The sequence below is a fragment of the Seriola lalandi genome, unplaced genomic scaffold, assembly GCF_002814215.2.
Source record: "Seriola lalandi dorsalis isolate HSWRI2012SDOR001 ecotype SW California unplaced genomic scaffold, Sedor1 jcf7180002054133, whole genome shotgun sequence".
NCBI classification, from domain to species: domain Eukaryota; kingdom Metazoa; phylum Chordata; class Actinopteri; order Carangiformes; family Carangidae; genus Seriola; species Seriola lalandi.
This window is the reverse complement of record NW_019524686.1, coordinates 40694-55181: the sequence shown is the minus strand read 5'-3', so window position 1 is coordinate 55181 and position 14488 is coordinate 40694. Positions and strand designations below refer to the sequence as shown.

Here is a 14488-nt window from a genome sequence, read left to right as displayed (position 1 = left end):
CAGCTGTTACCTGTTTGTTTGCTTAGAGCTGAAAGACCATGTCCAAACAAAGGCCAAAATTCATTGACCAGAGCAGAGACAAAACCTTCAGCTGGACAGCATCAGTTAAACTGACTACTTGTAACATACATGTGCTTGTAGATAATTCTTCCTAGTGAATATCAACACAGTATGAATTTTGTGAAAATAAAATGAGTCATTCATCCTGTAGGAAACATCTATCATTTAATTTTAAGGAACAAAAGGTGAATTTTAATGCACCACATCTTATCCACACAAAACATACTACAATATGTGACTCATTTTGCGGTATAATGTTTTTCCATTGCTCTTGTCAGCATCCCCACTCTCGTTATCATAAATGTCATCATTCTTGTCATGGTGCTATTCTGTGGCAGCTGTTACCATCTGGCACAATGTCTATCTCACATTCGGTGTGTTTACCATACAAGTACATAAGCATTTTGTTTTCTGCTTTTTGGACACAATTAATCCTCATATTTCTTCTCTGGAAGAATATGTCATAGGAAAAACTACCCCTTACTAAAGTAGAATACAATGACATATAGTTTTACAGTCAAATTCTTCAGCACTTTGAGCATTCAAGTTGTGTTTGAGTGCCAAGTTCAAGACTTGACTATACTTTAATAGAATAAAAAATGTATTCCTTTTAAATGTCATTTAAAATTATGTTCTCATAGACGAAAATGATTCCAAAGAAAAAGTGTTTTTGTCTTATATAGCATTTTGTCTGAAGAGTGTAGCAATTAAACTGTCCAGTTGTTTCCAACTACAGTTACAATGCAGAGTAAATTACAGAAGTAAAAGGGGAAAATTGTAAGTTTGAATTTATTGATGAGACTGCCTCAGCTCAGTCAGAAACCGAATACAGAGAAGATGTGTAACAGAAACCAGAGACTTGTCGTGCATCTCTTTTGGCACTTTTTGAGCTACAGCCATTGATCAACAGAAACCTTAGAAAACAGAACAAAATTAAATAGCAAGAAAAATAATAAAAACAATCCCCTACTTCTTGTCCATGGTCCTTTTTCTCTGTGTGAACAGTAACGTACACAGTCCTGAGGTATACGGGTTGGCAGTGCCTCATACAGGCTTAACACAAAAATAAAATGTCATGTTGGATTAAGACTCAAAATAAACTCAGCAGCATCAGGAAAAGGCCCACTGTACAAACATCAAAGAAAACACACCGTGGCACAAAAAGTGCTAACCCCACACAAACTTCAGCTCACATTTCATGTACCACAAAGACAAAACACATGCAGTGATTTATAGTGAGAATAAAACGAGTGAATGTGAACAAACCAATTAAAAGAGTTATGCTATTTTCATTTGTTGCATAAAATTATTACACATAATAATGCCCAAAAAACTATTTTCTTTGTGTAGAGTGCGAGTGACAGAAAGATTAATAAATTTGAAGTCTTAAGTCTTGACAAAAGAAACAACAAAACTGGATCAAAAGTGCATCCAAGAAATTGGTGGAGTACAACTGTATTAGTCATATTTTGGAAACAATGTGCATGATCCAATTAGCCTTTACAGTGAAACTGTTATTTTGAATGATGCTTCTGCAGTACTCCAGCAATCCTACCAGACATCAGTATTACAACACACATACACACATACACACACACACACACACACACACACACACATACATACACTTACACAAATGCAATGACAGGCTGAATTGGTCATTTCTGCTTGAATCTGCCACAGATGACCAGAGACAGCAGACCAACCTGTGATGCTGCATCAGGAGCTAACCAGAGTTACTGTGCATGTAGACTTTAGTTGCAAAAAAAAAACAGCTTTGGTGATTTTTGCAATGTTTTTAAAATGACATATTAATTACAACCTAACAATGATTACACAGTTATTTATCGGTGCAGAAAAAAAAGTAGGTAAAAAAAAATCCAAACTGATTATCAAAAGGTTCATGGTGATCAATCCAACAGACTTTTCATTCTTGATTCCTTGGATGATGAATTTGTAAAGATTGGAGGGTTTCATCAAATAGCGATGATGTTTCAGCTGAGATGCTTTCTTGGGTATTATAGTTATTACACACCTTTGCACACACACGCACACACATATTAGCAAAAAAAGGAAATGCAGAACACACTCACACACACACAAATGTCTCATCAAATGGGTCAACCTAGCAAACTGCATTCACTCTTAAAATTCCCTGAAGTTGCTTCCTATTAAAAGTAAAATAAACTTTCCAAATTGGCCCCAGCTCTTCTACTTCATCTACCAACATTATATTACTGAGGCCATGGTAGCTAACACCACCTACTGGCCAGTAATTCATCATTACTAAATATTTAACAGTACTTGTTGATGTGAAAAGTGCAGTCTAGATTGAAAACAAACAGCATTGCATAAAAACATAGCAGAGTACATTTTTGTTGCCTTATCTCCTCTAAGATGAGGTAATTTTAAATTCTAGTTAATAATCTATGTCAATATCATCACGTACACCTTCTATGTACCTACAGTAGCAATACTACAGGCTAGGTTTAGGTAGCACCAACCCAGCCATCTCATCCTACAGTTTTTGGCCATTAACTACCTAGTCTAGTCACATGAGATCATAACACCCCTCATTTTCTGCACCACACAGAATAAGAGCTACACTTGACTGTCTGTCTAATAAATATAGAGCCGTCTTTATGTTTCAAAGTCAAGGCAAGATGTGAGTGTGGCCATCGCACTGCTTGATCGTCCTCCACCGGCTGTAAACATGCAGGCTGGGTCAGTCAGGGCTCCTTGTAGGGCAGTGAGGGGCTCTGAGGCACATGCCATTCAGAAACTGACGAGGGATCAGTGTTAGGAAATTTGGCTGCTTCGTGATCTGCAGCAGTCAAGGATTTGTGTTTGGTCCAGAGTTTGGGGTTTGAGATGAATCTGCCGAACATGGTTCAGTTCTGTCGTTCTCCGTTGCCTTTGCACAAAACTGCTGCTGCTGCTGCTGCGATTGTCGTTCTTCTCCGAGCTCCTCTTCCTGAAGCAGCACTTCGTCTTTCTCCAAGACAAACTCCAGGGTGGGCCCTCTGGCTGCTCCTTCCTCCAGCTCCCCCTCCTCTGCCAGGCGGAGTTTGATGTTCATGCCGACATGTTTTTCTGTCTTATCTGGACAATGTGGAAGAGAGCCAATTAAATGTAAAATCAGTATGAGAGCAGAGAGAAGAATTACATCTGAGAGAGTAACTAAGATTTGACCTTGATGTGATTTTGTTCTTAGCTCAAACTGCAGTTCAACATCTCAATAATCAGCATATTTTTGAATGCTGAAATCCAGCTGTGAGACACATCATTTGCCCCATGTTGGAATGCTCTGCCATGAGCTGGTCGGGGCTCAGTAGACCAGAAATCAAAAACTCAAAATGCCAGATCAGTGGTGAGATGCATTAGTGCCTAAAGTTTTGATCACCCATAGTCAGTGCTATGTAAACAAAACAATAAACAAAACAACACAGACAAACATTATGTGAAAATGCCTAAGATACTGTGTGTAAGAGATGGACAAAATGCAATACGCCACTTCCCAGACTTTATCATGGAAAGTCATTGTCATGGTCTAAGAAATTGTTAGTGTATTTTTCTTGTCAACAAATTCCAAGAGAGGACCAAAACTCAAATATGAATTGATCCATGTAACAACTGCTGCCTTTATAACTGGATTCATTTTGAGTAAATCCCACATATACAATCATGCTGTCTTTAATACTCACTACTGCATGCAATCAACAGCCGGAAATAGTCCCCAGCAAATACAGATTTTACTCCTATTTAAAAAAAATACAGTGCCCAGCTGTTTTAGGAAACTATATAATGTAACTATGTATTTGTGACCCGTTTTTAAAAGATATAGGTCTTCAGCGGAAAAGTATCGAAAGATTGTCGGTTGGTTTTAGTCTTGTAATGGGATTTTTTGGCAATAAAAACAATATGGAATATCACATATATAGAAAAACCTTTAAATCTGTCTCTTCCTGGTTCTCACCATGTCCCAGCTGCCTCTCCTTGGGCAGCAGTAGCACATCCACATTGTGATGCTCCTCCAGGGCAGCTGTGAGCACTGCACCCTCACGGCTGAACAGGAAGACCAACGCTAGGGTGATGTCTTCAGTGGAGTCTCCATCGCCAACCATCTGAAAGAGGGGAGTTTCCTCGCTATTACTTCCCTCACGGTGGTCTGAAAAAGACAATAAGGGAATAGTTAGAATCAATTCATTTCTGTGAGGTCCACTCTTCATGGTATTTGGCAGGTATTCTAAACTCTGCATATTGAGCAGCATTTTGATTTCAGCTCCTCACCTATAAAGATGATTCCTATGGCTCCGGCCTCCTGTAGCCGACGAGCCTTTGCAGCAAACATGCAGTCACCACGCAGTGCCAGAGCGATCCGGCCTTTAAGCTCCACTGTGTTATCTATTGGCCCACAGGCAGTATAGGGGGAGGCTTTCACTATGCTGCCCTTCACCTGTGGCATAAGAGTTTGAGTGTGTTATTGTAAATTATTTTGTATCTTAAATAGATGGAGATAAAGTGAATTGCAGGTTAAACAGAACAGGTAACATTTGTACAGTTCGGGAAGAAATTTGTAATGTTTTTGTAGGAGTAAATATTTTGGCCAGGGCTAAAAACAAGTCAATTGTTGTCATTAATTATATTGTTTGTTAAAGTTAATCTTTTTTAATCACTCCACTGAAAAGTAAGTGATTTCATAACATCATTTAACATCACCTGTTTCTACAGCAGTAAGATATATGATTTGTTTACAAGCCTTGATATTGACACTGTTTACCATTTTACTGTCACACTGGAAACTTACCCCGTGCTCCTGTTTGGAGAGGTCCATTCCAAACTTAGCAGGTCCCGCTGTGAGGACCGTCCGACCCAGAAATGGGGGAGATATGAGCTGAACAACATGAGGCACCACCTCCTCCTCTGCTGTCTGGCTTACCTCTGCCACAAGTTTTACCCGGTAGACTCCTTTGTGCTCCTGAAGGGATTCATAGTTAGAAAACTGGATTGAAAACAGTGTATGTGGTAGTGTACAGTACCCTACACTCCAGGCATTTTTACCATTAAAGCAGTGCATTCATTACCTTGACCCAATTTTCACTCAATTAACTTTGCTATTAACCCAATCCTTACAAACCTTTTAGAAAAGCAAAATTAGATTGGTAACCCATTTGCTGTGTCTCCAGAGGAGACATGCTTACGGCTGAAGTAAATACAGAGCATAGCATAGCTGATAAGATTATCAAGAAATCTGTTAGATTTTCTAAATTGATGCAGCTCAAAGCCCTGTTATTTGTATAATCTGAAATATATAATTGGTTCCGCAGTAGGTTGTATAATTAACCTGATAGCTCCATTGAAGCACACTGACAGCATAAAAATGTACAGCTCAATTTGCTTGAGTGCATCACTGAAGCCAAATGGACCAAATAAGGTCTTACATGAGGTACATTAAGTAAGTTACATTAAGTAGATAAATAGAGGCACAATAGTGTTTGACTGATTTGACCATCTGCTTTCAAATCTTATGTCATAATAACATGCATTTCCTATATCTTTTTAAATATCTGCAACTCCATTACACATTTTAGTGACTGGATACTACATGCTACTTAACAGAAACATCCTGCATTGCATTATCCAAAACAAAAGTTTCGTGTGAAGACTCAATTCTAAAGGGTTTTCAGTTAAATACGTCATTGGGACCATGCTGTGGCTTAGTAAATTTATTAAAATTATTTAGACTTACTTGCCTACAGTTATGGGTCACTTTAAACAGATAAAAGTGGGGAAGACAGGCAGAACATCAGGTTGTGAGATTAATACAAAAATACCTTCAGATTTCCAGTGTCCCCTGCTGAGAGCTCATTCAGTGGAGTGAGAGAAATGCCCATGCTTTTCAAAAACTCCACTGGTTCCATGCCATTATCGTGGAGCGGTAGTTCAATTTCCCTGTAAAGTGCAAACAAACACAGGTTAAAACTCAAAATAATAATGGATAGCAGGTTTCACCAGTGATTTCACTACAAAATCGAAAACTGATTGCGACTGGACGCACCTGACAGGTAAGGGGCGGAAGGCTCGTCCCACCCCAGTGAGGTACTTGTAGCTGTCCCGGATGGTTTTTGCAAATGAAGGGTTGTTGGGAAACAATGTCTCTGTGCTGGGGCAGGAGTGTGTGAACAGATCTTCTTCTTGAGAAACAGGAACAGTCTCCTGGAGAACATGACCCACAGTTAAACAAAAGGTATAAGCTCTTAAACTTTACATATTAAAGGGTCAAGTTTGCATTTTAACTGTGCACTACATCTACAGCACTGTCATAAAAACCAAATGAATGATGAAGTTTCCATAATGTAATCCCACACAGAATTACAACATTTACTTCTAATACACAATAATATAAAGTATAAATTATGACAATAATAATTAATAATTACATTATACAAAGTTAAATTACTCTTGTCATGTTTGTTGGAAGTATCAGCTTGCATCAATTAGAGATTCAAAATCAAAAACTGTACTATAATGTGTGTACCTGTGTTAGTGATGAAGCAAGAGCTCTCACCGTAATGTTGCTTTTACAGGGCGGCTTGGTGGTAGAGAGAGAGACGGGGAGGAGGTGAGCCTCTGTGGTGAAGATGTAGTCATCAATATCGATGGGCAGCTGGCTCTTCTCCGAAAACAGCAGGTACAGGTATTTAAACATCTCTGCCAGAAAGAAGGAGTCCATCCTACACACACATAACATGCATATACATACATACACATACATAGAATTACAATTTATTATTAAAATGCATTTCAGTAGTCCACACCTTTTCAGGTAATTTTAAACATGTTTGTAATGGTATTTCTCTCACATGATACCTGTCTTCATGTGCCCCAGTGCGGACATCTTGCACAGCAGCAAACCCGCAAGGCACCCTGGCGTAGGCATTGAGCTTTTCCACAATGGACTGTCCCACTCTGAGGTAGTAGGGGTCACCAGTGGCCTGCAAAAAATAAAATATAATATTGACCATATCTCTGTGTGATGGAAATCTTGTGAGCTGGATGAAGGAGTATTCAGGAGACATCAATGTCTAAATCAGAAATATTAATTGTTGCTTGAAGCACCGAGGGGATAGATAATGAACAATTACAAATGTTAACAGATTAACTAGTGTAACGCCACCCCAAATCTGAAGCTGTCCCCTAGACAGGGCATATATAAACCCCCAAGTTGTCACATGGCTGAAACTCGCCTGTTACCAACTATATTCCCAAATCAGGCTATTCCATATCTCTCACATACTCATGTTAAACTTCTAGTGGACACTTAAACCCAAGTCTTACCAAACTCATGCTGAGGATCTTCCTTTACTTTTCTCTTAGTATGCACACTATTTGTCTCTGGGACTGTAGTTTGCCTCAAAATTTGTATCTTCCAATACTCACTATCAATAAGAGGCCTGCTTGGTTACTGTGGCAACTGCAGATGATAGTGGAGCAGCTGCACATTCACAAGGCTAGAGATAAACAATGGGCTATGGTGCCCTGTGACTGACCTTGTGTGTATACACTTACAGACTAACTGAAAAATTCCTTCCCTCAGTCTGACATAGTACTTATTGTTTGCTATGAAAAAGACTTGTGTATCCACTGATGAGTCAAAACTTCATGGCCACCCCTGCTTAATATGCTGCTGGTTTTTCACATGCCACCAAAACAACATCCAACACGGTGACTATGAGAACGGTTTACTTACTATCTAATATGTCTCAAACCTTGACATGCACCATTGTTATGATATAATAAATGTTATTAACTATATAATGTTTTGGCTCATTGGTGTACAGTACAAGAGTGAAGGAGTTTCATTAGTTGGCTTACTTCTAACAGACCTGAGCCTTCTTAATTACAAGATTATTGTAGTTTATTTCTGTCTGTGACACTGTCCAGTCAGCTTTTTTCACCTTATAGAGGTAGTAGGTGCTTTCTGCAAACTCTGGTCTCAGTAGGTGTTGGCCCCAATGAACTCTGAACTCTGTAGTGAAAGCCTGCAGGTAGATTCACCAAAGAAAGAGACAGTTAGCAACACTGGCTTCCTCTAAAAGTATTTTCATATTTTACATGGATGAATAATATCATAAAGAAGAAGCCACAAAACAGTTCCACTTATTTCTCAAAGTTGCATTTGTTACAGCTGCTGCACAACTACAGTATTTGTTAATTCTCTGGTTTTAAATGGATATTACACACCAACTTTAAAATAAATGTGCCATAACCTGAAATATGCTGGTTATATGGATATACTATATATTTAGTGAGATAATAGAATTTTTTTTCTACTGGTTATAATGATAAATTACCTCAGTTTGTCACATATTTATTTCAGTGAATTCAGTAAAATAGGCAATAAGAGACATCTGATCTGAGTCATATAACAAATAAGAATCCTATTGGTTAAAATTATGTTTACCATGATATAAGATATTATCCATCTTTCCCACTAATATTGATTATTAGAGCGAAAAGAGCAGAGATTGTTTACCTCTGGAAGAAATTTGTGCTGTTTGGTGACTTGGTAAAGCATCTCATGAGTCTCAATAGCTGGTTTCAGATCTCCTCTTAAAACCTGTGAAAAAAATAGATAAAATGTCACTCCAGCAACATGCGTGCAACAATTTTCTAATTAAATTAAATAACTAGCACTTGTCGACACCTCTCTGCTATCACCTTCTACAGTGCTGCTTCAATGGGAGTAAATGTGATTAATCGAGTGTATCCTAAGACAGGATCCCTGACCTGTAAGCCAGGGAAGAACGCCAAGAGAGAGTCCATCCAGCTGCGCACGCTCACAGTGGGGTTGTGCATGTGTACATTGAGCAGCAGGGGAGGCTGACTGATGTACTTCATAATGGCACTGTAGTGCTGTCATAGACAAACATCATGAAAAATAAATTAGCAAACACTGAAAAATGTCTTCAATCCAAACAATAACAATATAAAAAAAAAAATCAATGGCAGGCTAATGATGTTGCAATATGGAGCAAGAATACTACAGGGGCCAAATGGATGAACTATAGACTTATAAACTACCAGTATATCGAGGAACACACAGATGGAGAACTTACAATGTTGAACCTCTCCAGAAAAACATTATCTCCTAGAAGAATGTAGGCCTTCATTAGATATTCATAGTATGAGTCGATACCTGCCCCAACTCCACTGTCTGCAAACACAGAAGTGAGAGAACAGTCAGATTACTGCAATGTGGTTCAAGGAGAGAGCTGTGCATGTATGTACTGTATGTGTATTTCTGAACTATCAGTATTCTGTATCGGTTTTCACGGTTCACTTTCTGTGAGCAACAGCTGTGATTTCTTCCCTTTCCTTTACCAAAGTTTTGACGATTTTACATTATGCACGTGTGTGTGTTTAAATTGCCTCACCCCTGCGGACCCATTCTCCGTTATGGATATTGATGACAGTCCCCACCAAATCACTTCCTCTCTGTCTCCTGTCCCAGAGGACATCCATAGCCTTCCTTGCATGCTCCTGTAAAACAGTGAATATTATGTACCTAAAATCTTTCTGGTAAAAACAGGTACATCATTCACGTGTGTTTTCATTTTTCAAAAACTGAAATCAGCCATAGCCAGCTAAAGTTGTAACAAAATTAATATTGTACTGTGTTCTTATATTAGATATCATTAACTTAAGATTAAGTGTGTATTAGAAAATCAATAAACATTAAAAAAGACTAATTTTCTAGAGAGGCAGAGGGAGGTAATACCTCAAACACAGACTCTCCTGACATTCTGCTGAGGGCAGCAAACTCCAGGATCATTGTTCCTGCACAGGCCGTGCAGGTGTCTGATTCAGTGCCTGTGCGTGAAAGTGGGTTCAGGACTCCATACCGAAGATTCACCTGATAAACCGAAAAAGAAAAATTAATATTGTTACTTCACTTAGCTCAAATTATTTTTAGTCAGTTACTAAAATTAGAAATATCTTCTTGATTAGTCTCTCTGTGGTGAGTGTGAGGAATTGTTCTCAATCAATGCAATGATTCAAATGTCAGCATCATCCATAATAAGGTCTGATAACAGGATGTTTGCTCCATCTGCAAAATCAAGACCTTAAATAAGATCCTGTGATATTTAACAATACAATACGGAGTACCTTAGGGTAGGGAAGGCCACTTGTGGTGTTGAAGGCAGGCAGTAATCGATGCCCCAGTTCTTTGGCCATGTGTAGAAGCTCATCTTGATACCACTGCATCCTGTCCCCCCGCTGACGGAGCAGGTCAGCCATCACGTGGGCACCCAAAAGCCCTCTGGGACAATTACATGAAGGAAGAAAAGAAAGATCTTCTTTTAAAAATACAAAATTAAGTAGAAAGGTCAGGGTGCTTTATACAGCAGTAACAGTAATATGCTATATTGATGTGGAATAATTCTACATTCAGAATAATTCAAAAATTCAAAACCTTCCCCATCAATCAGATTTAGTTATTAAGACTATTATATTTAAAATAGACCATACATATATTTACAGTAGAAAAGTAAATTAATTTCAGACATGTTTCATACCCCAAAACTCTGATGTTGGTCTCAAACACAGACACCACCACATCATTGTCCAGGCGCACATCCTTCACAGCCTTCCTCACTGCGTCCTCAAACTCGTCCAGCTTGTTTAACACCTGGTCACACACAAACAGACAAGAATTAATACATTTGCCATTTACTGTTAAAAAGGAACACAAAAAAAACACATTGTGAGAGGCTCAAAAACAAAAGCAGAGAAAACTGCTTTCATGCTAGTGAACATGAAAAGCAAGTACTCACCACCAGGGTATCAAGGGTATCAATCAATGTGAGAGAGAACCTACAGAGAAGGAGGAAGAAATGTTATGAAGCACAGCAGAGTGGAGCTGGTGTCCCACTTTACCACTGATCCAGTTTAATTTGTAATGAACCACTGACCGTTAAATGTCAGATCTGTTGCATTTGCAGAGAAATTACATTGCGCAACATGTGTGGTACATAAATGGTGGTATTGTACTGTAAATCCATAATTTATTGCCTTCTTATAAATTTCACTATAAAAGACTTAAATTGGCATCAACTTCATGTATTCCTGAAAAAATAGGGCATCTGCTCCGTGTCAGATTCAATCTGTTTGGAAGAGAATAGTATTGCATAAGCTGTCGTTAGTCAGTCCCTGTCTTATTTGAAGATGCAGAATGTTTTCCATGAAGAGATGACATCGCACAAATATCATCATTTATATTCCTACATTTGCCCTACATATTTGCTCAATGTTTAATTTATAGTAGCCTGTATCATGTCCAGTAACAAAAAAACACAAAGATGCTCCACTCTACACAACTTTAGATGATAAGTTTAAATCAGGGTGTACTACAATTAAAATGGGAAGGTGGATACAAATTACAAAAACAACTGTTGCACAGCTCTATGAAGGAAAGACACACACCACTTCAAACTAGTTAAACTTTAAAAGGACAAATAATGGCTTCGGTCTGAACTAATGCCAAATGATGGATTAAATATACATGGCTTTGTTTGCTTGAGGGAATTTAACTGTTGTGGCTGAATTAACCTCACTGGATCCTTTTAGACTCCAGATGCCAGTGGATGATGAACTTACTTTCCCAAGGAGTCATCTATGTCGCCTCTGTTGGGCTCCAGGCCACGCACTCTCCCCCTGCAGCTTAGAGGCATCAGCTCGTCGGCTGGATAGGCATATTTCTGCAACACAACCAATAGTAACAGTGTTCAGGCTTCATTTAACAGTCTACAGAAAAGGCGTCATTAAGCAAAGATGGCTGGAGGGTTGAAAATTCTCTCGGAGGAAAAAAGAAATGAGCAGTCCAAAGCTTATGCAACTGCAGCATCAATAGTGAACCGTTTTTTGTTTCCCACACGCCATTCCCCTGATCCAATTTGCATCCCGTATTTCAATTAGTTACTAATAAATGACTTGATTGAAAATAATTAGGGTTCTGGGTACTGAGAACCAAAACTGAGACCTGACTTACAGGAACACACATGTACAGAAACTAATTAAAAACCTCAATTCTAACTAAGGAAACTAATTTGTTAAAGCCTTTGTATGGCTATTATCTGCTAACAGCTGCTGACAGCTGCTAACTGATACCAAGGGTTTCTTTCATAGAAAACAGTACTTCATAATGGGGTAATCTCACCTCTTTGTCTACCATGTCCAACACTCAGTAACACCACTCTCTTCAACTAAAAATGATCTTTGTCACCAATGCTTCAATCTGCAATATCCCACTTTTAAACACTTCCACAGCTCTTGTTCTGAACTACCATCATCAGTTTCTTACCAATATTTTGTCTTTGCAACCTATAATACACTTGACTTAGTTATAAGGTCCTTGCTGCGTCTCTCACTCTGCCAAGTCCAGTTTTGGACTTATACAGACCCAGGTCACATTAAAACTCTGGTCCACTGAATGAGTTGAGCCACCCATGACCTGATCGCTTTTGGCTTACTTCACGTGAGGAAAAGCCTGAATCCTGGATCACAGAATGTTCAGCTGGCATCTGTTGCACAAGGCTGTCAATGTAGCTGCAAAAATCCTGCATGTTTCCTTTCTGCACAACCCTGCTAAATCTGATCCAAATGCACTGAGGACTCAAACTTGTCTTTACTGGAAGGCCCTGCTGAAGGCCACAAGCCAAAACGCTTCTTCTTGTAATACTTCTTTTCACATTTAAGTTGTTCTTTAGACTACAAGTGTTACTCGAATTGTGACTGCTTCATCTTTCTTTTTAAATTTCCCTTCAGATAACTGAAACATGCAAATATCAATATAGTGGTAATTGCAATTAGTAAATCCAAGTGAACACCTTACCATGTAACTGCCATAAGCGTGATCAAACATTTCAATAATCTGGTCCCTGCAAAAAGGGTAAAATATAAATTAATCAAATGAGAAAATGGCATGTACTCTGTGATATTTTTCACAATATTGCAGAGACTTCTGCAATAAAAAATTTACAAACAAACAAACAAACAAACAAACAGTGTTATTATGTATGTCTAGACGTTGCTCACCTGATAACGGTCTTCTCCTCTGATGTCATGCTCTGGCTCTCTTGACATTTCACCCAGCCAAGAAGACTGGTGATCAGTAGGGTCTTTAGCATCATCATCCCAGCGCCAGAACGGTGGTCGCAGCAAAGTTGATTTCTTATTCTCCTCGTTTAGTCTTGCCTCACGTTTAGCTTTAAAATGGACAAACAAGCTCCTGTCCTTTGTCCAACGCCCACTGATAATCAAACAGCCAAGCAGGCACAGATGTCCTCCTTAAGAACCCCACTATTCCTCATTTTCAACGGAGAGTCGGCTGTACAGTTCTGGCTAACGTCGACGGACGTCGACGGACGTTAGCTACCTCCCAGCTCCATTCCCATATCTCTACTTGGGTTGTTCTGTAATCGATCCAGTCTTGTTACGACCACCGCATGCCACACAAAGAGCACTCCAGCTGACCGCTATCCATGTATACACATGTAAACAACAGAGGCAGCAAGCTACAACTTAGCCTCGATGAAGAATATCTGTCAACGTTATCCTGTAAATAAAAACAAGCACCGGCTAACCCCAAAAATGCTAACAGGACACTTTTTAAATCTAGAAACGGAAAGAGATATGAAGAAAATAAAAAGGTAGTTACCAAATTGATGGCAGAGTGAGACAGTGTGACTAACCCTCGCTGGCCATCACAGTGCTACGAGTATCCCTGTCGCCGCTAGCCAGCTAACAAGTTGCTAGCACAACGTCAGTCTTTAGCAGTGTCAGTTAGCTACAAGCTTACCTACATATAAAGTGTTAGCTAGATAAAGTTAGCTTAACACCGTCATCTGAAAACAAACGATTCACTTGCCGTGTAAAGTGACTGTCATACAGTTAAATGGTCGATGACACGTCCTCAAGTATCACGACCACACAGTACTCTATGACAGACGTCGAGTACCGAGCTGTCAAAGTACAGGCAGGATTCTTTGCCACCCGACCGGCTGTGCTGCTACTTCGTGAAATTTTTGCCCTGATGTAGGTTCTTAGGCAAGCCCCACCTCCACGTACGCTAACATGAAGTTTCCTGTTCAACAAGTTCAACTCTTCAAGTGGTTTAGGGTTTTGTAACAGTTAGGTTGGGGTTACAGTCTGACAATGTAACTGGCGTCGGGTTGTTATCCAGGCAGGAGGGAGGTTCCCTTACAGTCGTTACTTGTGCAAAATCATAATTCGACAGACACACGTCACAATGTAGGTGGAGTCAAGAAGGGTGTATAATACGTAATACTAGAAAATGCAATCTCTGAAGAAATAGGGATTACCGCCTTCTTCTACACTGTAAATCCCAATTCAAAAAATAAAATAT

The 14488-nt window shown here is 39.2% G+C and overlaps 1 protein-coding gene across 2 annotated transcripts; it reads right to left on the bottom strand.

Annotated features, from left to right (window-relative positions):
- Window positions 1-831: 831 nt before the first annotated feature.
- Window positions 832-14312, bottom strand: LOC111652997 (ER degradation-enhancing alpha-mannosidase-like protein 3). Of its 2 annotated transcripts, none has more exons than XM_023403429.2 (20): window positions 13159-14312; window positions 12956-13001; window positions 11722-11822; window positions 10899-10938; window positions 10641-10753; window positions 10231-10384; window positions 9842-9976; window positions 9498-9603; window positions 9180-9277; window positions 8851-8976; window positions 8597-8680; window positions 8019-8102; window positions 6931-7055; window positions 6599-6794; window positions 6119-6276; window positions 5895-6012; window positions 4868-5038; window positions 4351-4516; window positions 4037-4228; window positions 832-3162 (listed from the first exon to the last, which is right to left on the bottom strand). In XM_023403429.2, exons 1-20 carry the CDS (start codon window positions 13254-13256, stop codon window positions 2894-2896), a joined length of 2580 nt encoding a protein of 859 aa, XP_023259197.1. In that variant the 5' UTR covers window positions 13257-14312; the 3' UTR covers window positions 832-2893. The 2 variants fall into 2 exon arrangements, with proteins under 2 accessions (XP_023259197.1, XP_023259198.1); XM_023403430.2 differs by having other exon boundaries at window positions 6629-6794; window positions 13159-14311.
- Between the last annotated feature and the right edge of the window lie 176 nt (window positions 14313-14488).